This window comes from Pelodiscus sinensis, chromosome 9 (assembly GCF_049634645.1).
Source record: "Pelodiscus sinensis isolate JC-2024 chromosome 9, ASM4963464v1, whole genome shotgun sequence".
NCBI classification, from domain to species: domain Eukaryota; kingdom Metazoa; phylum Chordata; order Testudines; family Trionychidae; genus Pelodiscus; species Pelodiscus sinensis.
Genome location: NC_134719.1, coordinates 11474302 through 11498539, shown reverse-complemented (window position 1 = coordinate 11498539; position 24238 = coordinate 11474302). Strand labels below are relative to the sequence as shown.

At 44.3% G+C, this 24238-nt stretch overlaps 1 protein-coding gene across 4 annotated transcripts in view; it reads left to right on the top strand.

Moving 5' to 3' along the window:
- The window catches only part of SSBP3 (single stranded DNA binding protein 3), a 155464-nt gene that overhangs the window by 118149 nt on the left and 13077 nt on the right, over positions 1-24238 (top strand). For 2 of the 4 annotated variants that reach the window (XM_006133470.4, XM_006133471.4), the window contains exons 6-9: positions 15276-15356; positions 16010-16069; positions 19346-19412; positions 19512-19588. In XM_006133470.4, the coding sequence (XP_006133532.1) occupies positions 15276-15356; positions 16010-16069; positions 19346-19412; positions 19512-19588 (285 nt within the window). The remainder of the gene's footprint in view (positions 1-15275; positions 15357-16009; positions 16070-19345; positions 19413-19511; positions 19589-24238) is intronic. The other 2 variants (XM_006133473.4, XM_006133475.4) reach the window with 1 other exon arrangement.

Genomic DNA, 24238 nt, shown 5'->3' with positions numbered 1-24238 from the left:
AGCTCTCCAGCATATCTCGTGTATCAGACAGCTTGAGAGAGTGCCAAAAGCGTGCCACATAAATGAATTAGCAAAAAGAGTGGTCTGGAGAGCTCCAAGACGACCAGCTGCAGCATCAGGTTGTCATGGTGAACTCAACCCCACTTACAGGTGCCAGCAAGCAAACCCAGGGGAACTAGGGCCCAGTTGTTGCGCAGAGAGATGAGTTGCTTTGTTGAACTGGGCAGAAAATCATTCCTCATGGTCAGCACAAGTAATCTTGCAGGAGATTTCTGCTTGCTCAAACAAGCTTTTCCTGGGGAGTGGTGCAGAACCATTCCCAATGGCTGTATCTACACGACCCTAGTATTTGGGCTGCAATGAGCTTGCCAGCTTTTTTGCACAAGGGATTCATTCCCATACTTGGAGCTGGCTACTATGCACTAGATTTCCTGTATCTTCCTCTGCATGCGATGGGATTTCCAATAGGCTCTGTTCTTGGTGGTTCCATGAAGATGAAAGTGGGCTTTGTTGGCCTCCTTTGTCATTTTGGTTAATTTCCAGGAGGATTCTCTTGTGGGTTGCCTTTTGAGAGATCCCTGAAATGGGAACGCTCTTGACTTTGCTAAGCCTTCAGATGGTGGAAAGAGGCCTTTTTGGCAGGATCTGTCCACCTGGTGGTGGTATTAATTTGGACCAGCTTGAAAATGTATTGCCCTGTCTTGGCCTTTTTGTTTCTTCGCCTTGCCACCTTTTACTTCATTGTCCTATAAGCACCTTCTGCTATCTGACTTTTTGAACAGTGTTGTTTGCTTTGGAGAGATCCCGCTGTGGCAGACTGGGCATGCAGGGAGCTATGTTTAGTTTCTTACAGGGAAAAGGGAGGCCTTCCTTCTATTGTTTATGCCCAAGGGTCATGTGCTCCTTTTGATGGAATTGGAACACAAGACTCCTCCCTCAAACTGTCCTAACTCGGGCCTGATCTACAGAGTCTCCCTTCCCACCTGTTTGATCTACTGACTGGGTTGTGTTCCATTCAGGAAGATCGGCAGCTGTTGCTCTCTTGTTGACTCCACCTACTTGTGTCATCTTAGTAAAATACTGGAATTTGACCGAATGCTTGGAGGGCGATTTATCTCTCGATAAATCAACCACCAGTGACTTGATTGCTGCAGCATTGATCCACCATGTAGTGGAACCAAGCTCCTAGTCGCTCTTGGTCTGTAGGTGGTGTGGGGCTGATGGATATTCTAAAAGTTCTCATGAGGACAAGAGAGATGGAAATCTTTTGCTAAGCTTGGCTGTGTGGGAGGGAATGTAAGCCTTTGAATTTCAAACTTGTTAAGTAAAGGGCCAGGAAGTGTATAGGAGAAAACTGTTCTAAAAATTCCCTGTGCGCAGAAGAGATGAATTATAGCCTGAGCCTTGGCAAAGAGGTTTACAGACAGATCTCTTCTGGCATTCACAAAAGTTTGGAGGTTTAGACGCTTCTCCCATAGGTGCAGCAGTAAATTGTAGAGCTCTTCAGACCGTAAGTACCTTTTTCTTGCTCTGTCACTAAATCATCGTGTATTGGGTATATTTTTAAAGAGCTTTGTTGTAAAGACAGTCTGATAAGAATCCTTACCAGTCAGTAAACTTAGTTTCTGTGTTCCTTTGCTAGGTCTGAGGACTAGGGATGTTAAATATCAGTTAATTAAATAGTCAAGTAACCTCATGAATTCTTATCGGTTAGTCGACTATTTTATAGTCCCCGGGGGCGGGCCAGATGCAGTGTAGGGTGCCAGGCAGGAGCTAGTCCATGAGGGGAACCAGTTTTAAAACCAGCTCCTCTTGCAGACTGGATGCTTGTCATCCTGCACTGCTTGCTTCTCATAGAGGCAGCAGGGCGGAGTGGCAGCAGTCCCTTTTGGGGGTAGTCTGAGTTCCCAGACCCTGTGCAACCTGAACTGAGCCAGGCTTCCTGCCCGCCCAAGTTCTAATACACTTGAAATGCAGAGCTGCATTGGGGGTAGGTCCCGAACTGAACCGGGCTGCTGGCCAGCCTGCTCAAAAATTTACTGGTTGAAGGGGGGGGGGGGGGGGGAGGTGGCGCGAATGCATATAGTCTATAGCATTAATCTACATGCTTTTGCTAATCGGTTAATCGACTTACACTATTGCATCCCTACTCAGGACCCCTTCCAAGATTTCTGTAACTCTTCATAGCTGAGTGACTATTTTGGGGAGTGAGGAGATAAGAGGAGTTACTGAGAGTTTTTTGTTTTTATAACTAAAGCTTATTTTAGGAGGGGTGAGATGAAATGTAGAGAGCAACTTAAACCGGATCTCAGGATAAACTTCCTTACAGGGCTTTGTGTTCACTACATGGTGGATTGACACTACAGCAATTGATCCACCAGCGGTCAATTCATTGTGCCTGCTTAGACATGATAAATCAACCTATGAGTGCTCTCCTGTTGACTCCAGTACTCCATTGAGGTGAGAATAGTAGGCGGAGGCTATGAGAAAGCAGTTCCTGCCAGCCTTACTGCCTAGACAACACCACAGAATGTCGATTTGAGCTATGCTATTCATGTAGCTGAATTGGCTTACCTTAGATCAATGGTAGTGGTGTAGACTAGGCCTAAGATTTGCACCTCACCTACATCTCAAACTCCGCAGAATTCAGAACCTTTTTAAATTCATCCTTAAAAATAATTCCACACACTGATGGCAAAGCTCTCTTCAATGGAAAAGTTATCGGTAATTTCTGTAGTGGGGATTTCTTAATACCTTTCCTGAGTCACATTAGTGAGTGCAGGTAAAATTATCCAAGGTATCACCGTGATGTAGGGACCAAAGTTCAAAAGTGACTTAGCAGGAGGTTTAATGCCTTTAACAATAGCTTGCTACCCAGAGAATTCACGCTCTGCTGTAACATATAAATTATACACACATGGCTGTATTCCTGACGATTATGTATAAGTGTAGCGTTTGAAAGTAGGGGAGAAATATCTACCCCAGCATCATCTTAAATAATTCTTCTGCTCTTAACATCTGAACTTGGCTCTATTTACCCAATTGAGCGACACGTTTTCAAAAGTAATATAGAATCCTTTGTCTCATCATAAGTCAGGCACTTAAGGACCATGTAGAAGCTTTACCTGAGTCTCATTTTTCCAGAACAGCATGATAAAAAAGTGACACCCCAGCCAAACTAGTGGCAAACCTATGATGATTGAAATATTTATGAGCATGGTGAGCTTTACAGTTGGGAATCCCGCCTCTAGCCCTGTCGTGTTGTCTCCTGAGGGCAGTGAAGGAAGCTCTCCTTGTTGGAAGCATTTAAAATCATGACACAAAGCCCACAGCATGTGCACGGGTTTGTAGAGGATAATTGTGAATTGTCGAGAGGATGGACTCTGACTTAAAGTTGGTCTCTTTCTAACTTTGAATCTGGAACTTCTCATCTCTAGTAAGAGTGGGAGTTCAGTGTTCCAACACAGGATTACTCCTGCATGGTACTTGCCCTAAGCAGGGAGAGGAACCAAGTGTTCTGCACCATGTGGGACAGTAAATGCAAACGTGCAGGTGAGAGTTGTCATTTCAGATGCCTATAGTTTCAGGCAGCCATTTGAGTCTCCTAGTAATTGAGGAATGGCTTGCTAAACACTGTGCATTTTGTGCAGCTGCTGCCGTAGCCCTGTGCCCTGAACCTGAGTACACAATGAATCATGCTGCTGCTGCTGCAGGACAGATTTTTTTTTTTTTAAGTTTCCTGTCGTTTGGACTGTGAAATGCAGTTGCATTCCTGACTATTGCGTATCTGGTTTGAGAGTTGAATTAGAGCATTAATCCTTTGGATAGTAAGGCAGGCCTGATGCTTTTAATATGCATCTCACCTCCTGCTAATGTTGTCGTGATTAACTGTGGAGTTCTAAAGTAGTGGGAAATGATATCTGCTGCTAAGGAAAATGCGGCTTTAATCTCTGCAGTGTTTTCTGATAGAATGGTTGAAGGTTCTTTGATACACTCCTGCACTTATTTTGAAGGATTCCAGAGTTTCTGTAAGAGAATTTTAGTGATTTAATTTTCCTGGTTGGCATCTTACAATTCTGTCTTTTTAAAAGGGTTTTAGGTATATTTAATAAAATATACCGTTTCAGACCTCCCTAATGATAAAAAGGCGTCCCCAACAAGTAATTTACTCGGTTGGAATTTGTGCCTGGATAAATATTTAAATAAAGGGCTACGTTCCTTTAGCAAAGTATAAATTGCAGATAAATAGTTGTTGATACTTTGCCGAGTTATACTATTCTTCATTGTTACCCTTACCCCTACAGATACTTGAAAATGTTTTTAAAAGTTAAAAAAAGTATTCAGCCAATAAAACATGATCCATTTGTGCTAAATTACCCCCCCCCCGCGCGCTGCGCGCGCACACACAGATTGCTTGTGCACTTTGCCATGTTTAATATTTTACAAGAAGGTTGAGAAGTTGAGCTCATGAAAGACTATGGAAATAAGCTCATCAGCAACAACAAAACACTTCTATTATCTCTCCGTATAGATTTGTTTTGAAAAGAAATGATATTTTCGTAGCCTACCTAGTTAAGGCCACGGTATTGATCTGTGCTGACAGAAATGGACTAGAACACCTACAGGTACCTGTAAATGTCTTCTTAAAGACTTACCACCCTGGTCTCAGAAGTACCTAAGAGAAGATAAGCAATTTTTATTAAACAATGAGTTAAAACCATTCTTCCCCCCTCCCCAAAGTCTAGGGGGAGAGACTGGGGCAGATTTGTTTCCTAAAGTCTCATCTTTCATTTAAAATACATGGTTTCTAGTAGTTGTTTGGTTGTGGAGAAAACCTTCGAAAGGTAAATGAGCATACATAATGTAGGATCTCCTCCTTAAGTTTTCAGAGAACTTGAAACGAGGTCTGAGTTGCAGACTGCCCCCATTCATTTCATTGGGTGTTCAGTCAGATGCGGATGTGTCAAATGTCAACATAATGAACTGTTCATGAAAGTATATAAGAAGGAATGGGAATTATGTTAAGAACATCTACCCTAGCACATCTCAAAGCTGGGATGAACTAAAGAACTGGCTAGAGTAAAGGCTTCTGGAAGGAAAAATGGGTTTAAAGGGGCTCAGGGCTTTCACAAATTTGAAAATGATCACAAAGATCACCTACCACTTGCTCAGAACCTCTTGGGTTTTTTCCTCTTTCTATGGAGTGAATTCCCTGATAATTTGTCTTGTCCCATCACAAGTATTTATTAAAGAAAAAGATTTTTGTGAGGGAGTTACCCCATGCTATTAGATAAGTTTGGTAATGTATGTTGAACTAGGGATGTTAGCTATTGTGTCATTGAATAGTCATGTAACCTCATGAAATCTTAGCATTTACATGATTATTCGACTGTTTCTCAGAGGCAGGGCTGGCAGCCAGTGCACTCCTGGCCCCACTTTCGGGGTGGGACTCGGAAGGTGGTCCCCAAGGGGAGCTAGTTTAAAAACCAGCTCCCCACTCATACTGTCTGCCTGCCATGCTGTGCTGCTGTCTGATAGAGGCAGCAGCATGGGGTGGCAGCAGCCGTGTCCATGGGGCGGTGTCCAAGCTCCCCATGAGCAGAGGGTGCTCCGTGTTAGCTTCCCCCACTGCACTGCTGGCTCTGACAGAGGCAGCAGTTTTGGGGAAGGTGGCACTGGGAAGCTGGTGCTGGGGGGATTAGCTTTTAAGCCGGCTCCACCACGCACACCAATACCGGATCCTGCCTGTCCCCCACCCACACACCCTGGCTGCCTCTGTAGGAGGCAGTAAGGCAGGTGGTGGGTCTGCGGAGCTGGCACATATGGGGAGCCTGCTTGAAAGCCAGATCCCTGCGCATATTGGTTCCAGTCTGTCCCCGTCCCCCCATTCTTTGTGGTGTTGCCTCTCTATCAGAGACAGCAGAGTGAGGTGGAGGGAGACAGGTCTGGGCACCGGCTCCCACTCTCCCCCCACCCTCAGAGGCAGCAAGGGGAGGGGATGTGCATTTAGTCTGCAAGATTAACCAAGAAGCCCAGGCTTATCAGTTAATCGACTAGTCCTCTACATGCTGACATCCCTATGTTGAACATCACCTGATTGGAGCCTATTCATTGTCTCCTTAAAGCATTCCCTATTTCAGAGCCATTGTGACCAGTCAGATGCATTTGCTGATAGATTTACAACCACAAGAATGTTTTTTTTTTCTTTCCAAGAGGAAATAAAGATCCAACAGGCACTATTGGTTGAAATGCCTTTCTCTTGGTTATGGAACATCTGCAAATATTTAGAGATAACATGCAGAGGTTTTGTTCTTCCCCTCCACTCCCACCCCCCTCTTTTTTAATAAGAGGTACAAAACAAATCTTAAGCTCTGCTGTAAAAGCTGGAAGGGATTGGGGATGTGGGGGAAGCAGAAGAAAGTAGAAGGGAAGGCAGCAGTTTAATTTGAGCACAATGGATTTAGTGGCCCCAGGGTAGCAGACAGGAAGTAGCTAACATTTTCAGATGCTGGCTGTTGTTGCCATTTGAAAACATCCAGCTCCTCCCATGCTGCATAACAAGTTGATAGAGCATGCAGCATTGGCTGAGATGTTTGCATAAACTGTACATCTGCAGTTACATTACCCAGAAGTAGCTGTCATGAGCATTATTACTACTGAAGAATAATGTGGCCATGAGGACTTGATTTACCGGTGTGTGCCACTTGCCAACAAGATTGTTTCACAAAGTCTTGAATTTCCTGGGAGTGTTACAATTTCTCACATGTTTGCAGTTCGCACACGGCCGTTACTGTGTCTGTCAGTCTAAAGATTTGGAGTTTCTTGAGACAGACTCAATTAACCGCTGCTGCTCTTTACGCTGAGCTGTATTTTGGCAAACTGTGAACTTTCCGGAGATTAAGCAAGTTGTACCAGAAAAGAAGGCTTGTGTCTGTTTGGAAGCGTGCGGACAGATCCCATTCCAAGAAGATTTTTTTTTGGGGGGGGAGGAATTCAGAGGAGAGGTGCTGTTGTGAATTGCAATGATCTGCTTGCTGATCAGTCTAAAGACCTGAGATTGATTTCTCCCCTATTAATTAACTCCAGCAGTTTGGGCTAAATCACTAACACTTGTCCATATTGTGTGGAGTGGTGCGCAGAGAAGGGTGACACACCTCTAAACACACTTGCTTCATGCCTGCAAGGGTCACTTTTATCCTCTACTGCTTTGTCCCAAATGATTGTTGGCACGTAACACTTCACTACGGAAGAAGCCAGTGCTAGTTGGTGAGCTGCATATATCTTCACTAGGGATGCAATAGAATATGTTTAAACGGCTAACCAATAAGCCTGAACTTACTGATTACTAGGGCTGTCAGTTAACGCTTGCAATTGACGCAGGGCAGACTTAATGCATTAATTTTTTTAACACACGTTAATCACAGGCGTTTCTGCGGCGCTGCCCCTTTGAAACGCCACTGTAGCATTTCAGAGGGGCAGCGCAAAGTGGATCCAGGGTCAGCTGGCAACTTATTGTTTAACAGCGCGATTAATCGTGATGTTGTTTTTTTTAATTGCTTGACAGCCCCACTGATTACCGTTAATGATTACACACAGGCCCCTGCCCCGGAGAGCTGGTTGCTGCCCCACACTGCAGGATGTGAGGAAGAGGCCACAGTGCAGGGTGGCAGCAGCTGCTGTATTAGAGGCAGCAGGACAGCAGGCGGGAGCTGACCTCTGGCACCCACCGGTTCCTGGGGAGCTGGCTGCTGCTCCGCACTGCAGGCTCTGTAATACAAGATTTATACTGCAGAGCCCCCAGCATGTAACTGTGTAACTGCTGAGATGTTCAGCGATTACACGGTTATCTAAATAGCTGTCTTTTTTTTTTAATTAGGGATGTCAATGAGTAGTTGACTAGAAGATTAACCGATAAGCCTAAATTTATCAATTAATCTTGTTAATCACATGCATTCTCCTCCCACCCCCTCCCCCGACAGAGGCTGCTTCACAGCAGCACCTCCTCTCCTCCCCCTCTCCCCTGCTGCCTCAGAAGCAGCGGGGGGGGGGGGGGGGGGGAGGAAGGGGAGAGTAGGAGCAAGTGCTGAGGTGAGCCAGCTTAAAAGCCGGTACCCCCCAGCACCAGCTTCACGATCCCTCTCCCCCCCCCCCGCACCCCCCCGCTGCCTAGCAGCCTCTGTCCATGGTGGGCTGAGCTGCCCGTGGACAGAGGCTGCTCCACATCCCACAGAGACAACCTCTGTCTGCAGGGAACTTGGACCCCCCCACATGGATAGGGGCCACTGCCACCCCACACTGCTGCCTCTGATAGGTTTGTGCGGGGAGCTGGTCTTTAAACTGGCTCCCCTTGTGGACCGGTTCCCCCTGCCACCTTGCTGTGCTGCCTCTGTATCCGAGTCAGCAGCATAAAGTGGCAAGGGGCTCCCCGGGAGTGGGGCCAGAGGCTATCAAATAGTCGTGTAACTAACAGTATTTTGTGCAGTTATATGACTATTCAGTTATACGATATCTAACATCCCTACTTTTAACATCTCTAATCTTCACTCATCTATTCCATTAGGAACAGAAGAGTCAATGTTTTCAAGTACTGCAGAGTCTATCTCCTCTTCTACATGAGGCTTAAATGGTACCTGAAACTGTTCTCAAACACAACTGTAAAAAACCCATATGATAACTAGGCTTGCTTAGAAGAAAGTTGTCAGCACTGTAAGTGGAAAAGCACCTTGTGCATGTTTGATACATCTCAATGGCAAAAATGAAAGACACGGTTTTAGTGTGAAGGCTAGGTGGGGTATTCATTCTCTGTCAGTTTGCTGATGACTTACTCAGAAGCATTTGTTCCTGTGAAATAGTTTTCCTGGTCGTAAGGCTTTAATCATAGCACCAAAATTTCAATTTGCTTTACAACAATGCCCTAAATTATCTTAACTGCACCTGCTTTCATACTGTTTTTCAGCAGAAGTTGATTCGTAGCTGTATTGTGGGTCTGTTGTGACAAAAGTAAAGCTTATTTTGTCAGGGCAATTTGACAGGTGTATGTGTGCAACACTTGCTGCGTGTTACTGTTTCCTACTCTAGTGGTTCTGTTGTTATATGCCGCTTCTAGTCCTGCTCCATGCTGAAATATTTTTGCCAGTAACAGCTTCAACCACATTACACATTTTATTGAAATCATCGTTCAGGCAGGATGTTCACCATTCTCAATTATTTTTGGAGACCTTTCCCTTTTTGGAGGGATGTGACTGACCATTTGGGCATGTCTGTTAAGTGGTTAGAAAGTTTCTTGAAAGTTTTTAACAACGAGTTGCTAGCCACCTTGATGTTTCTCCACAAGGAGGTACCTGTACACACATTTTGGAGAAACTACTGGATTTCTTATAGCAATTTCCTTATGATGCTTTTAGGAATGATGAATTTTTACTCCTTCTCCGCCACCCTCCCCTCTCCCCCGCTGCCATGTGCAATTAAAAGCAGACCATTCTGCTCTAAAACTGGCATCCGTTTAAGATAAAGGCAGAAGGTGTTACTGAGATGCACGGCAAAATGAGAAATCCATCTGTTAGCCTTATTTTTAAAAAGCAGCTTAAATATAAACATTGATTTCATCTCTCTGTCCAGACACAGACAGAAGAAGCAGTACATCCTAGTTGTAGGGAAAATTGTAGTTGGTTGTCATGCTTTTGGCCTGTTCTTCCTCTTACTTCACTCCTGTCAGAGCAACAGATTACCTAGAGTTTGTGAATTACTAGTTACGTTCCCTTTTAGGTGTTGCCAAGTTAATATCTCCTTTTCCTTATGTGACAACCTGCCATACCCCAAAGATCGTGAAAACCTTTACAACATCCTAAATAGGCAGCAAAACCATGTCCCTTCATTATGTTTACATACACTAATACCACTGAGCAATAGTATCTACTCAGGTAAAACCGTGAGTGCCTCAGCTGGCAGGAGAGGGTTTTTTAGCAATGCTGTTACTGAAGCTGTATTGCTCTTAGGACAAGTCCCTTGCTCTGCAAGGGAGCCCACAATTTTGGGGTATTCTGGCCAATCCAGTGGAATGGTGACTGTGCTACTTTCACTTAGCTGGATAGTGCCCCCTGCTGGAGAGTTGGGTGGATGGCCTGCAGCCTCCTTGCCTGGAGTGCAACAGATGTTTCCCCTTTTGTCTGTGGCAGAATCTTTCTCAAGAGATGCTTTTTTTCCCTCCCCCCGGGAAATGAGGTTCCCGTTGGGCTTTCCCCCAGAAATTTGCCTCGCCCCAGCTTGGTTTCTTGGAATGGAGAGAACCTTCCTGGAAGTACTTGGAAGACCCAGTGACGTCTCAGTCTCCCCCCCACTCCCCCAGCATGTTCAGAGCAGGGCTCTTAATTCAGATTTTAGAGTGCTGTGCTTGTGGTCACCAAAGATTTCCCCAAGCACTTACCACCCCATTGGCAGCTGTGTCTGCACCCAGGGGTGCAGCTGCCTCCTCCTGTGCTGGATGCTTTAGTTTAGAGGGTTCAGCAAGGCAGTTTTCACACTTGGAGCTTGCCTGTCTCCCCCCTTCCCTCCCCCTTTCAGTAACAGCATCCAGCCTTTGCTGCAAGCCAGCCCCGCTGTTTTGCAGGCAGAAGGGTTGGAACTCCCTTGGGGACATCAGCAGAATGCTGCTGATCTGCTCCCCCTGCAAAGCTTGAATACAGCCGCAAAGCCTGCAGGCATGTTCCAGTAAAAGAGAGAGAGACTCAAGGAGTCCAGCGTCAAACAGCGTGTTCTTCCGGATAGAGCAAGCTCGGGTACATCGTGGTTCCCTGGTGCTGCCTGATCTCAACTCCTGCTGCTGCCTGGGACTTGCTGAGTCACATGCAGATTCTGGCGTCAATGAGTCACTGCCAACACACAGCACCTCTCCTTTTTCCCTGGAGTTACCTTAGGGTCCCCTAAGAAAGGCTTTGTGTGCAAGCTTTGAGAAGGAGCTTGCCGAGGTTGGTCTCATCTCTGTGCCACACTCCATCCCCTCTTGAAGACATTGGATACGTCCTGATATTTCTCTCTTTGTGGAACTGTAGCTACCAGTTGCCCATAACCCAGAGAACCAGGATTTTTATAAGTGGTGCATCTGGCCCTGGATATTGCTCCTTTCAAATGTCCCTCGCTTGTTCTGTTTCCTGATGCTCTAGCTTTGTCTGCCTTTCAGCTTTGCGGGAGGGGTAAGCGAGCAGGGTTCCCTTTTTACTGCAATTAGAATTCTGTGGCTGGCTTCATGATAGCCCTAGACTGTGCCTGAAGCAGAACACTGAGCTGTACCTAAAGCAATCAGATCCTTTTCCCTTCCAGTCATGAGCCTTTGTCGCTCCCCTTGAGGAAGGGGTCTGGGCAGTCATTTCTATCTGAACCAGTCTCATCTGCTGAGGAAGGTGTCATGCCTTGCTCAGAGTGTTGGGTTTTCCTCACGAAAGCAGCACCATTTTCTTGCCTTGCTGCACACGTTCCAAGTAGCTGATCAGCACTCCAGGAAATGTCGTAGAGATGGGGGTTGGTTCTGCCAGCGATGCGAAGTATTGGATGGAGAAACATCAGGGATGGTACTTGGTCCTGCTGTGAGGGCAGGGGGCTGGACTCAATGACCTCTTAAGGTCCCTTCCAGTTCTCCGAGATGGTATATCTCCATGTATTAGTTCTCTTAGGAAAGAACCTACAAGGCTCCTAATTTGTGGTCAATTCCTTCTTTCCCAGAGCATTATGTAATTGAGTTGGTCTTTGGATACAGCATTTGGGCAACAGGCCCTTCTCTCTGTTCTGCAGTTGTTCCAGGGTGAAAAGGGAGTGGTGTGGAATCTTACTCTGTATTTTAGAAGTGTGCATCTGTATGTCCGTCTGTGAGTCTTTGTGCAAGAACTCCTCCTAAACGGTAAGAACTAGATCTGCCAAACTTGGTAGGCAGCTTCCTCTTATAACTTAAAGCAAGGTCAGGGTGTGGCTGTGCCAGGGCAATGGGATGTGCATGGAATGTGATTGATTTTTATCAAAGGAAAAGGGAGGAGTGTGACTACAGAGACAGTTATACTCATGAATGACCACAGGGGGGCAGCAAGCACCCCAGTGAAGCAGCTGCTGGCTGGTAGAGTTGCCAGGTGTCCAGTTTTGAACTGGACAGTCCGGTATTTGAGCTTTCTGTCCGGGAAACAAATGGAGACAATACCGGACATATAAATGCTCAGTATTTTCTAATTAAGTTTTTATTATTATGAGAATCAGTACGTAGTTGCATATCGTGTGAGTGTGTGTGCCAGCCAGGCAGTACGCAGAAGAGGGGCCGGGGCGGGATGGAATCTCCGGGGCCAGATTCGCCCATGTGCGGGACAAGCAGTGCCCCAGGATCTGCGTGCACCCAGGTCAGCCCCGCTCCCTGCCGACCTGGTTCCCTCCTAGCTAGCCCTGCTTCCCGCCAGGTGGTTCCTTCCCTCGGCCAGCCCCACTCCCTGCCAGCTGGTCCCTGCCCCCCTCCGATCTCCCCTGGCCAGCCCCGCTCCTCCCAAACCCCTCCCGGTCAGCCCTGCTTCCCATGGGCTGGTTCTTCCTCCCCCCCCAGCCAGCTCCACTCCCCCCAACCCCCTCCCATCCAGCCTTGCTTCCCACCGACCCATTCTCTCCCCCCCCCCCCCAAAAAAAATCAGCCCTGCTCCCCCTGACTCCCTCCCAGCTGGTCCCTCCTGCTCCTGTTCTGAGATCATGTGTCCGGTATTTTTTTGAAAGCCATTTGGTAACTCTACTGGCTGGCAATACAGCTCCTGCCACCTCAGCCTGCTCCAGGGAGCAGCTGTCAGCCACCACCCTGAACTTGCCCTGGGGAGAAGTCAGTGGGAAGGCTGCTTGGCCCCCGCGCTCCTTGGCTGGCCCCAGGGGCAAGTCAACAGCCACCGTCCACCCCTGAGCCCATCCTTCCAACCCCTTTCCAGACTCCTATACCCCACCCCAACCCTGAGCCCCTCCTCCACTCTGAACCCTGACTCCTTCACCCCCTTGCCCTGAAGGACCCAAGCAATGCCAGGTAAGTCTTCTAGTCTATAAATAGAGAAAATACTACTTGTAGGAAAAGGCTGTTTTTGAGCTCAAAGCTACTTGAATGTACATCATACAGGGTCTCTGTAATCTTGAAGCAGTTTTAAACAGTGGGGGTTTCTCTGTGGGTCCCACTTTCTTTGATTTGCCATGACTGTGATTTTTGTACTTGCTCGCTAAACTCCAGTCCTGCAATTCACAGTTTGTGGGTGGACTTCGTAGACTTCAGTTGCGCTCTTCTCAGGCTCCACAGTCCACCTGAACGTTGTAAGTTGCAGGATCCGGGGCCAAATTTACTTTCCCAATGATGCTGGTAGTGATAGTGGTTGGTGACAGTGCTGGCAGTTTCCATTGACTTGGGTCTAGCATAGTGGGTCCATCACAGAAGAAAGGCAAAACTAGGTTTTGGAGGGGTTTTTTTATGTGACTGACTTCTCCAAGTGAGAGCCACTGCTCTAGTCAGTGTCTACTTGGTATTCAGTAGCTATTTGGTTTATAAGGGGATTTTCTCTTCTTTCTGGTCAAGGAGGGAATGTTAACAGGGCCCAAGCTCAACAAAATGATTTAGAATTCGTATTAGCGATGTGAACAGGTAACCAGTTAATCAGCTGCCCCGTGGGCTGGGAGTGGGAGCCAGGCTGAAGCAGTCCCCTGTTGGGATCCCATTTAATCAGTTAACTGGTTAAACCTAATGTTTAACTGGAAAACTGATTAATCGGGACTTTACACCCCTTGTTCAGATTGCAGTGGGGGCGTTGGGAGGGGGAGGAGCATTGCAACTCAAGAGTTGCGACTTATGCCCAAGACAGTGGATCTAGAAGGAAATACTATTCTTATCTTAAGGTACTGAAGTTTTATAAATGGCAATGTGGTACTAGTTATGTAATCCTGTTAATGCAACAGATTCATTTAGATGAGCATATACACTAAACATGAAGATTGACAGAGGGCTGTTTCTGTTTTCATCTTTGTGGCTGTGTCTTTCTGCGTAACACTTAAAAAATTCCTCCTTTATTTACATTGCACTCAAGTTTCTGTAGTACAAAAGATTTGCAGGTGCAAATGTCCTGCCTTCATTAACTTCCCCTCCCTTTTTAATTTATGTGATTTCAATTTTCCTTCCCTGTACTGTTAATTAGGGGACCCCTCTAATCAGTACCATTATCACAGTGGTATTCATGTTTAGGAAAGCTGCTAAACAAATGCTTGCAAAATTGCTAAATGGCTAATTAATGTCTGTTAATTAAGAAAATTGCTCATGGTAACAAACCATGCCATTGCTGGCAGCAGCTAGAAGGCGAACACTTGTTGAAATTAGTAACGTGGCAGGTATAGAACATCTGCTGCTGTGCTTTTCCTGAAGTGTGTGGCTGCTTCACATAACATACTTACAAGGCTTATTTGCTTTCTATGCCAATTACAAGTTCTTGGACATGAATATTTTTTTACATTAACATGCATCAGCGTGTTCTTGCTCAGAGCTCACATTTTTCCAAACAAACTTTCATTTCGTGCTTTAAAGGGGGGAAAAAAATTGGTGTTCAGACCCAAAATGTCAGAAACTGCTGTCTTGCGGTGTTAAAAGCTACATGAACTAATCTTTCTTTTCTCCCCCAGACGCATTTAGTATCGCTTTACTCAAAAGAAAATTTACTTGCACCATTAGGTAATTCGTCTTGGGGACAGATATTGCATCTTAAAGGGTAGCAACACAACCCTGCATGTAGAAATGGATTAGAATTGTGCCATCCGTTTATTGGAGCCTAACTAGGCTTTTCACTTCAGACCTATCTGGCACGAACATGGGATGTGCAGCTAAGCAAGATCTTTGGGTCTATGCTATTTTTAATACCTTGTATTAACCGTTGACCCACAAATCAAAAGGAAGCCCTTTAAGGTGTTTCCTAATTTCAGGAAGGTGTGGGAGGGCAGCGGAGAAGACTTTTGTCTCTCTCCACAGGCACTCTTGCAAAATGTATCCAAATGTACTTGTCATTGCAGCCTGGTTGAAATTCTAAACCATTTACTGTAATGTTGCTGGTGTGCTTTGACAGATGTTCTGTTTTTTTTCTCATATATAATTATATTCACTGTTCTTTAGTTACAAATGACTAGAAACTCCGCTAAGATGAGACTGACTTCCCTCCAAACAGATCCTCCAGTAAACCCTTTTTAGCTCTTTCTGCGCTTTCATGTGCTAATCTATAACCTCCTTCTACTGTCTGACCTCACAGGGACCACCTGGTTCTCAGCCCTCGCCACACGCACAGCCTCCACCTCACAATCCTAACAGCATGATGGGACCCCACAGTCAGGTAAAGACACTAGAAATATGTAGGGCACTGATAACGGGGCTTGTGGTTCTGTTTTGCTCTTTAAGCTTGTCAGCTGGTATGACTCGGCATCGTGCTTTTGATTCTAATAGAACTTTGCTGATTTATGCCAGCTGGGGTTATGGTCCTCAAATTTATTCTTCCAGCATCATGCCAGCGCCAATATGAAATGTTTGTTTCCTTTTGATTTTGTACGTTCAGTTGACAGTGGATTAGAAAGTCTATTCGTAAGTTTCAAATCTATATAGCTATGCTAGTGTGAGAACTCGATTAATTTGTGGAGTTTTTTTTAATTGCATTCATAGCACTGATATGAATACGTGGTTTAAATGCTTGGCTTTTGATGCTTGGCATTGGGTTATTTTGCTTCATTTACCAGTTTTCTTTTTCACTTGGAATGTGTCTAGTGGCTAAGGTCTCCCATACGCTGTATGTGTAAACAATCACTCCAACAGAAATCTGTGAAAAATACAAAAATGGAGTGTGCAGATCGGTTTTTACCAGCTTCGTTTTAAAAAGACATTTCTCCAGAAAAATATGTAGATTGTAACCAGAGTCTGTATGGAACGTAGTCATTCTCTTATCTCCATGCTGTGAGTGCATCCTGCCACTGAACTAATTTCATATAATTACAGCCTTTTATGTCACCGCGATATGCAGGAGGTCCCCGGCCCCCCATCAGAATGGGAAACCAGGTATTGTATTTCCTTCATCTGTTACCTGAGTTACGTTGGGGATTTTAAACTGAAACTCATTTGGCAGTAGGGGAAAACCAGACTTCCACAGAGCTAAAGGTTTCTTACATGTTTAGTCGTCTTTGTAGTATCTGTCATTCAAATAACATTAGCTCACTGATGAACAAATTTGTTCAAAACATTTTCTCCTCTTTCCATGAGGTTTTGTAATGCATTGAAGCTCAAGAAACCATTTGCCAGTAGAAACTCAATCATAGAAATGTAGTAAAATCAGAACCTGGCTTAGGAACTGTGTTTTCTCCACTGCTAAACAGTTCCTTGCTGACAGGAAAGCTTTCATGTAGTACTCTGTTCTGAGTTCTCATTTGTGATCACGCTTTTTTTTGTTTTTGTTTGTTTCCTTTGACTGTCTGCCATAATTTGAGCCGATAATAAACTAAGTTGTGTTGTGCCGCTGATGATGGCTTACATTAAGGCTAGCTTAAAATGTTAATTTTCCATTGAATCTTCAAAAATCTAAATAATATATATAAAATGATCCTTCTGTTAGAGAAATCGTCCATTGGAATGCTTAGATCAGCTGCAAGGTTACATTTTAGTTTCTTTCATGTTCCAGCTTAAAAAAAAGGGGGAGAGGTTATTAGTATAGTTATGAACATGGCTTGCTTATGGGCAGTATTTTTAAGACTGTTGTTTAGTTGTAAATGATTCTGTTCAAGTGTTTGCTAAGAATTTAACCATTTTCCTTCGTGTTCTTTTTAGCAAAAGGTGTAGCACAAAGTATTTCAGAACCGTTCCCTGCTTAGTTTCTATTCCAATAACATGTCATTTCTGTTAACAAAAGAAGACATTTTAAAATAAACTTTATAATGCTCTTGTGAGAGCTTACACCGTGTGCTAAACAAGTCAGTGTTTTATGACTATGATTTAGAAAAGTCCATTTAATTTTTAATATTTTTATGTTTTTTTCGGTGGTAAGTGGCGCTCGTCACTTTCGGTCAACGGCACTCACTCAGAGATAGTGCATATGCATTCTTTCTGTTACAGCACATAAATGGATGCCTAAATGTTTCTATCTCTGTTTAGCTTTCCTGTTGTAAGAAAAAGTTATGAAAGAAAAATCAGTCTTACAACCAAGGAGCTTATCAGTTTGAGTCAGTCACCAGAGAGAGTGTTGGGGTGGCAGAGAGAAACATTGGCCATCTTACCAAGTACCAAATCAGATGACATTTCTTATAATGCGTTGACACCAGTATAAACTCTTACTCCAGCTTTTCCCTGCGATGTGGGGAATATTTAAAAATAGCCCTGTTCCATTCTGTCCTTTAATAAAGATTGAGAGTGGATGGAATGTGTTTCTGTTGGGGTTACAGGGGGAGTAAGTGGGAAGGCTTTAAGGAAGGTTTAATCCACCCAGCTTTATACAATACCTCCGCCTTCCCTGAATTCCGTTCGTCCTTGGTGCTGGTGAAATCTCACCACCTTAGAATAAGAAACCTGCACGTGGAAAATGGTTGCTTCCTTAAGCAGCTCTGCGTAACTTCTTTTGGAATGCTTTACAACGGAGGCCCCTTGCCTGCCCTAGGAAGGAAGACCTTGATCTCATACTCAGCCTCTTGACTCCAGTCCTCTTCCCTGAAGCTTTTGTGCCAGGAAACCAGAGACAAGTGGCTGAGTGGATCTGTTTCACCTAAAGATGAGGATGAGTTCAGCTGCTTTGACACCCTGTTCAGACAATTGGTGATGTGGCTATGCCACAATTCCCTTACATGTGCCTACGTAAGAGAGGACAGCCAGATTCAGATTTTCTTTAGCTAGAGGTTCTAGCTCCCAGCTAATGCAGGAGAACAGGAAGGCGAAATTGGTTAGGAGCAGAAGTACATGTGCACTAGTCAAGCCTGGTGAAATGCAGAAAGTCAACTCTTTTTAGCAAAGTGCAGTTTTAAAATGACCCTGCAAATCAGGCTTGCAAGTCCAAGCTCCTGTTGCTGAAAAAAAGTCCAGCAGCTGCCTCATGCTGTGTAGACTCAGTGCTGTGAATATTTGTCTTCTGCAAACTATATGCTACAAAACACCTTTCTCTTCCCCCCTCCCCCCATAGCGTCAAGGTGGAATTGGGTTTCATTTAGTCTCAAGACACAGAAGTGTTTGTAACTAGGTATTGAGGGGGATATTAGTTATTTAGGAGGATAAAACTAATCAGACTTTTTTTTTTTTTTTTTTTTTAAATGCTACATTGAAAAGGACACTCACACGGCTTTGCTAGGTTCTTGGGTAGTCCAGAGATGCAGAAATATTACAACAGGGCCAAATAAACAAGAAATGAGACTGACATCATTAAGAAGCACATTAATGGCAATGCAAACCATATATGGTTTTTTTTCTACTTCTGTCCCCTACGCTGTAAATCGGTGAAGGTTGGGAAATAAAATCTTTCCTCCACTCATAGCATTGATCTATGGCCTTGCCTGCCTAAACTGTCATATTTCCTTTATTGGATAGTCGAAATGTATACAGCATGATCTGTTTCATGCTCATATTCAAATAAAAGAAAGGCAACAGTGTTTCAAAATTGTTTACAGCTTCCTTTCCTAAGGCATATGGTATCTGTTCTTTTTTCCCCCTTTATCTTGCACTGCACTGTACGTGGAAGTCCTCTTTTGAACGTTAAATAGATTTGTTGTCCAAGTGGAGTCTGACAGCATTCGGGATACTAGGAAATGAGTAAATATACATTTTTTTAATGCTCCTGAGGCCATCTTCATAATCTATTCAGTAAGAATTTTTAAAATTATCTTTGCAGATGAGATGTATCTTCACTGACAAATAAATAACTTTAATATTTACATAGCATATTTACCAAGTGTATGCCTCAAAATTGCATTGGCATCAGTATCATTTCATTAAAGTGCTTTGATCAGACCATCTCTCACCCTGAAAGCCATGTGATGTGGGTCTCCTTTGTCTGTTTACAAATAGAAGCTTGGAATTTGACCATTAGTATAGTAGTGTGAAGAATTAAAAGGAAACTGTTTTGTTTTGGTTTTTTAAGTCTGTGGAACTAAGTGGAAAGGTTATAAAAGCAAAGTTAGGCAAATGACAGGGACTTGCAGAAACATGTCATAGGAGATGTATGCTGTGTAAGCATAGAAAGTTATGACAAGTCCCTTTGTTGTCAAGAAAATACACAAAGTTAACTGAATTAAAGTGGTTAAAGCCTTGAACTTAAACTATTTTTCTTCCCTCCTTCCCACATTTTTCCCCCAAATTTTCTAGCCTCCAGGGGCTGTTCCTGGTACGCAGCCACTGCTGCCAAATTCAATGGACCCTACGCGACAGCAAGGTAAAAATGCTCGAGGATGCCTGAAGGTGTCTTGCACTTGGCTTTGGGCCAAACACTATTACTCTGCTATAATGACTTCATTGATTCTACTTCCAACAGGGCACCCTAACATGGGAGGACCAATGCAAAGGATGAATCCTCCCCGAGGGATGGGCCCCATGGGTCCAGGTCCACAGGTAAACTTAAGCAGCACATTTTCTCTCCTGTCCTGTGCCAAATAACATTTTATGACTTCATAAAGTTTATGAGCAAAACATCATCCAAACAATCTCCAGGGGTTTAAGGAGCTAGGAGTTCTTCCCACCTATTTCCCATTAGCACTAATGCATTTTACATTAGAGTATTGCAGCTGGAAAGCCCGCCTTCCAACAGTTGTATCTTCAGGGCTCAACATCCTCTTTAGGGATATTGCAGAAGCCCCTCTAGCTCTTTAGTCGGAGGCAGTGCTGTTTAGCTGTGACCATGTAGAGATGGGGAATGCATTATCCAACTTGCCTTGATAACACTTTAAAGGGAGTGCCCCCGTAAAAAAAAGTAAGTTATTTATAAATAACAAGGACATGAAGCTTCCATCTACTGCATTCTCTTCTTCCCTACCCTGCTCTGTAGACCATTTCAGTTCTCTGGCATTTAAGCCACTCTTGGTTTTCTGCCTCTTCCCTTCCCCCATTTGGAAAGTAAAACTTCAATTTGGGGATTTTCAAGTTGAAGAATTGGCTGATGAGCATTTTAGGGATTTTTGTCCCAAAATTGGGACATGATGAGTGATCTCTCACCTGCCTGCTTGTGAGCTTCAGAAACGTTCCAACACCTTTTATTCCTGTAATGCCCTTCCTCCTCTCCTTCCCCCCCCCCCCTTTCGCCCCTGCCAGTATATTTCGGAAGTTCTTGTCGTTCCTGAGGCATTTCAGCAAACTTAGCTTGCTAGACTCCTTTGTAGTAGGAACTAAGCATTGGCATTACTCAAGAATGCTCAGGGGTTTTTTTAAGTTAGCAAACTAGCATTCTCCCCCTGAATTTTCACTAGCATAAATGTTAGCTAGACAACCAACAAAATCATCTCTTCAGTTACATACCAGAGATGGGAGAACCAGTCCAATTATGAGTAAGTTTTAAACGTAGTAGATCTGAGTTAATATATTCTTTGTATTGATTCATTTTAACAAGTGAATTTGCATGCTACTATGTTGACTCACTCTTCTTTGTTGGTTGTGATAGGGTGGTATGGTGTTTAAAAAGTCTATCTTGGATGTAAGTTTACCCTCCCTGACCTGTTTCCTGTATTGAGTCTTCCGTGCTGTTTGTGCAATAAATGAACATGTTGCACAGTTTTTCAGAGTGTGTAGAGGAGGCAGTTCAAACTAAATTAGTCTTGTGTGAAGTGGAACTGAATACTGACAAGAAGGGAGAGAAGTTGATTGAATAAAAATGAATATCCATCCCCTTGGGCACAGGTGTGAAACTCTACTAGATTCTCCACCCCTCAGAAAAAAATCCCAAGCATTCTTTGCAGGCAAACTTGGATTTCAGTAGCTTTGTTCTATGTTTTAATGGTCTGGCATGATCAGGAACTGGTATAAAGCTCATAATAGTCCCACATGTCTAATTACAAAAGCCTGCATCTGTTGCACTTGCACCAGCCAAGCAAAGAGTGCCATGAAAGTCCTGGATGCTCTGTCCAGTTTGGACAAACAAAGGTAATTGCTGTGGAACTTGAAATTTAATCAAGCACCTTGTAGATTTTTCTTGGTCACACAAGCTATTAAAACTTATGGAATTGTAGGGCTTTATTTCTTGCTCTAATGTAGGGTATGTTAGAGCGCTCCTTGTTTGTATCCACGGAAAGCTTTAAGAATTAATGTCACCAACTGGCTTTGAGTCTTCCTAAAATGCTAAAAAAGCAAGTGCTCAGAAGCTCGAGTGCATACAAGAAATAGTCAAAAATATTGCAGGAGACTCCCCATTTTTGTTGTATATAATAAATCATTGCACACATGCTGTGCTCTCACTACCTTCCCAAAGCATGTGTTTTTCCAAGACCTTCTAAAATATTACTTCACAAACTTTCTTATGGAATACATTTTTATCCAGCCAACAGTTATCTGCAGTCATTTATTAGCCACCTGATATGAACTAAAAAGTTGTCTTTTACAATGTAGCATCACATTTTAAGATCTTGACTTCCCTTCTCTCTCTTTTTTTAAAGATTATAGCTTTAATTCTGTGCACAGTATAAAGGCTTATGTGGGTGATGCTGAGGTTAATGTGTCAGTGCTTCTGCTGAATACAGTCTTCCAAGGGTTTGTTACTTCTCTGTTTTAATTCACATTTTGCTGAAGCTTGACACCCAGCTTCTCCACACAACAGTAGTTTTTTCCCTTTTCTAACACTTTGGTTAGTTAGGTCGTCGTCTTTCAGCTCCAATTAGAAATACAAAGTTTTAACGTGGGTTTTTGTATAGCAGCTTAGCATAGGAACAGAAACTTGTCAATTGAGACTTGCTAGTGATTTCTTTGGGTAACCCTTTTCATCCCCCCCTAAAGTACATACGTAAGATAAAGGACCCTACTTTAGTAAAAGCATGTCAGCATGGACTTAAATCCAAAGAATTCAGTGGAACTTCAGAACATGCTTAAAGTTACGTAGATGTTTAAGTGCTTTGTTGAATTGGGACCGTAATGAAATGGTTGTACTCGTACAACACCATTCTATTGACCTCACTGTTGCACTTTGAGTTACAAATACAGATATGATTGCAGGGGAGCAACAACCAAAACAAATGCACTTCAAATCAGTCTTCTGATAAGACGAATTTCCCAAATAAGCCAACCAAAAATGAATGGAAGTGTACTGGAGAAAATTAAAAATGTGGGCGGAACACCATATTGCGGTGTAATAAGGTATAGCTCCTGTCCTGGGAAGGAACAAGGGATTTGCTGGAGACATTTCCCTCCCGCTTTGCAGTGAGAAGAGAGCCTCTTAGCAGCTGACTACATCTAGGCTGTATAGCTCTTGTGAGGGCATGAATTTTATGTGTAGAGACCAGTGAAGAGCTGGCCACGCATAACAACACATGTCAAGGAGCGACAGTGGCAGGCTGCCAGAGCCTTTTCCCTTTGTGTCCTCCTGCTGGAATCTTTCACTGACAGGTAAAGGCTGCAGCTGGGAGTTGCCAGAGCCTGTGGGGTCTTTCCCTGCATCAGGGAAAAGCAGCCTAGCTAGGAAGACATGGCGTGAGCAAGGAAAGCGCCCTGAAGATTACCCCCCCCAGTGGTGCGCAATCTTTTTTTCAACCACGGCGCCGTATTTTATTGTACTTGTGTCGCGACTCCAAAGATAACTTGAGCAGTGTGGCGCTTAGATCCAGGCGGCCAGGCGCGGCACTTAGATCCGGGCGGCCGGGGCTTATGCTCACTGCGATGGAGACCCCTCGGAAGATATCTGCGACCCCCAGGGAGTTCACGGCCCACGGGTTGCGCACCACTGACCTACCCAAAGGGTTCAGGAATGTCTCTTGCTTTACTTGCCTAAGCAGCATCTCATGGTCTGTTATACCCATGTGAGGGGACTAGCCACGAGTGTACTCCCCACGCTGCCAAAAGGGACACACAGAGTAAGTGTCTCCTAGGAGTTCTGTGTCCAAGGACAAATACAAGTTTGTCCCATTCCAGTCCCAGAAGGATAGTTCTTCCAATCTCAGGGCCTCAGGAATACTTAGTGGTCGAGTTCAAGTGGGGGGGGGGGAGCTTCCTAGGTGCTCTCAAGGAGATGGGGGAACCTGTTGAGCGAGTAAAAAACAAGTTTGCTGAGGGGAAATGGGAGTCAGTATATGTCCCTGGGGAGCCTTTCACTTCCTGAGAGCCACCTGAGATTTGTTCCTCTCCTTTAAAAAAAAAAAAAAAAAAGTAAATAAATAAATTTTTTTTTTTTTTTTTAAAAAGGGGGTTTTCCATTTAAGTGGTTGGTCTGAGTCACTTGCACTGCAATACTTGCAAACGCAAGGAGCCCAAAGCTCCAGGGAGAAAGTGTTTGGTCAGGCCTTTCATCAAGCCCCTGCCCGGTTTTTCCCTGTCAGTATGGCAGTTGGCAGTTGGCTGGGTTGGGTTACTTAGCTCGATGTGTGGGAGCAGTGGCTTCCTACAGTGGCTGTTCCTCAACCAGCCTTGCAAAACTTGTGGAAATAAATTGGCTGAGGCACAGAAGAAACGAATGCTCTTTTACCTCGATGAGCAGACAAGAAGACTTTAGCCAGGCTGATGTATCCTGTAAACAGCCTGCCCAGATATGTGGAAAAAGATATGATGGGCAACTGTCTTGGAGAGAGGCAGAGAAATTCAGCATGGGGCTTCCTTTTCTTGGACCCACCGCACCCTCTGGCTTGGCATTCTAGTAGATATGCTATAAGATCAGGTACACTGATGGGTGACTCCTGCCGTAGGCAAAGCCAGTGGGTGATAAAAGAAAGGGAAACAGGTGCCGGAGTTGAGAGACATTGGATTTGTTGACAGCACTTCTGTCTTGCATGTCACCTTCCACCCCTAGCCCCTTGCACATGTTTGGGTTTTACTTGCTGATGCCACATCAGATTTACTCTGACTTGGTCAATTGGAAGAGTTCTGTAGTAAAATAGAAGCCCCTTCCCTCGCAACTCCCTGGGCCACAAATCTCTCTGTACATCTGTTTGTCCGCGTGCACACAGCGGAAGCACGCCCTGTTCTGTAGTGATTTGAAGACCAATCTTGTTTTACGTGAGCTATAACCCTAGGAGGACAGGTTGCTTTTCCATTTTAGAAAGCGGCTGCAAATGTTCATGCTGTTGGCATCTC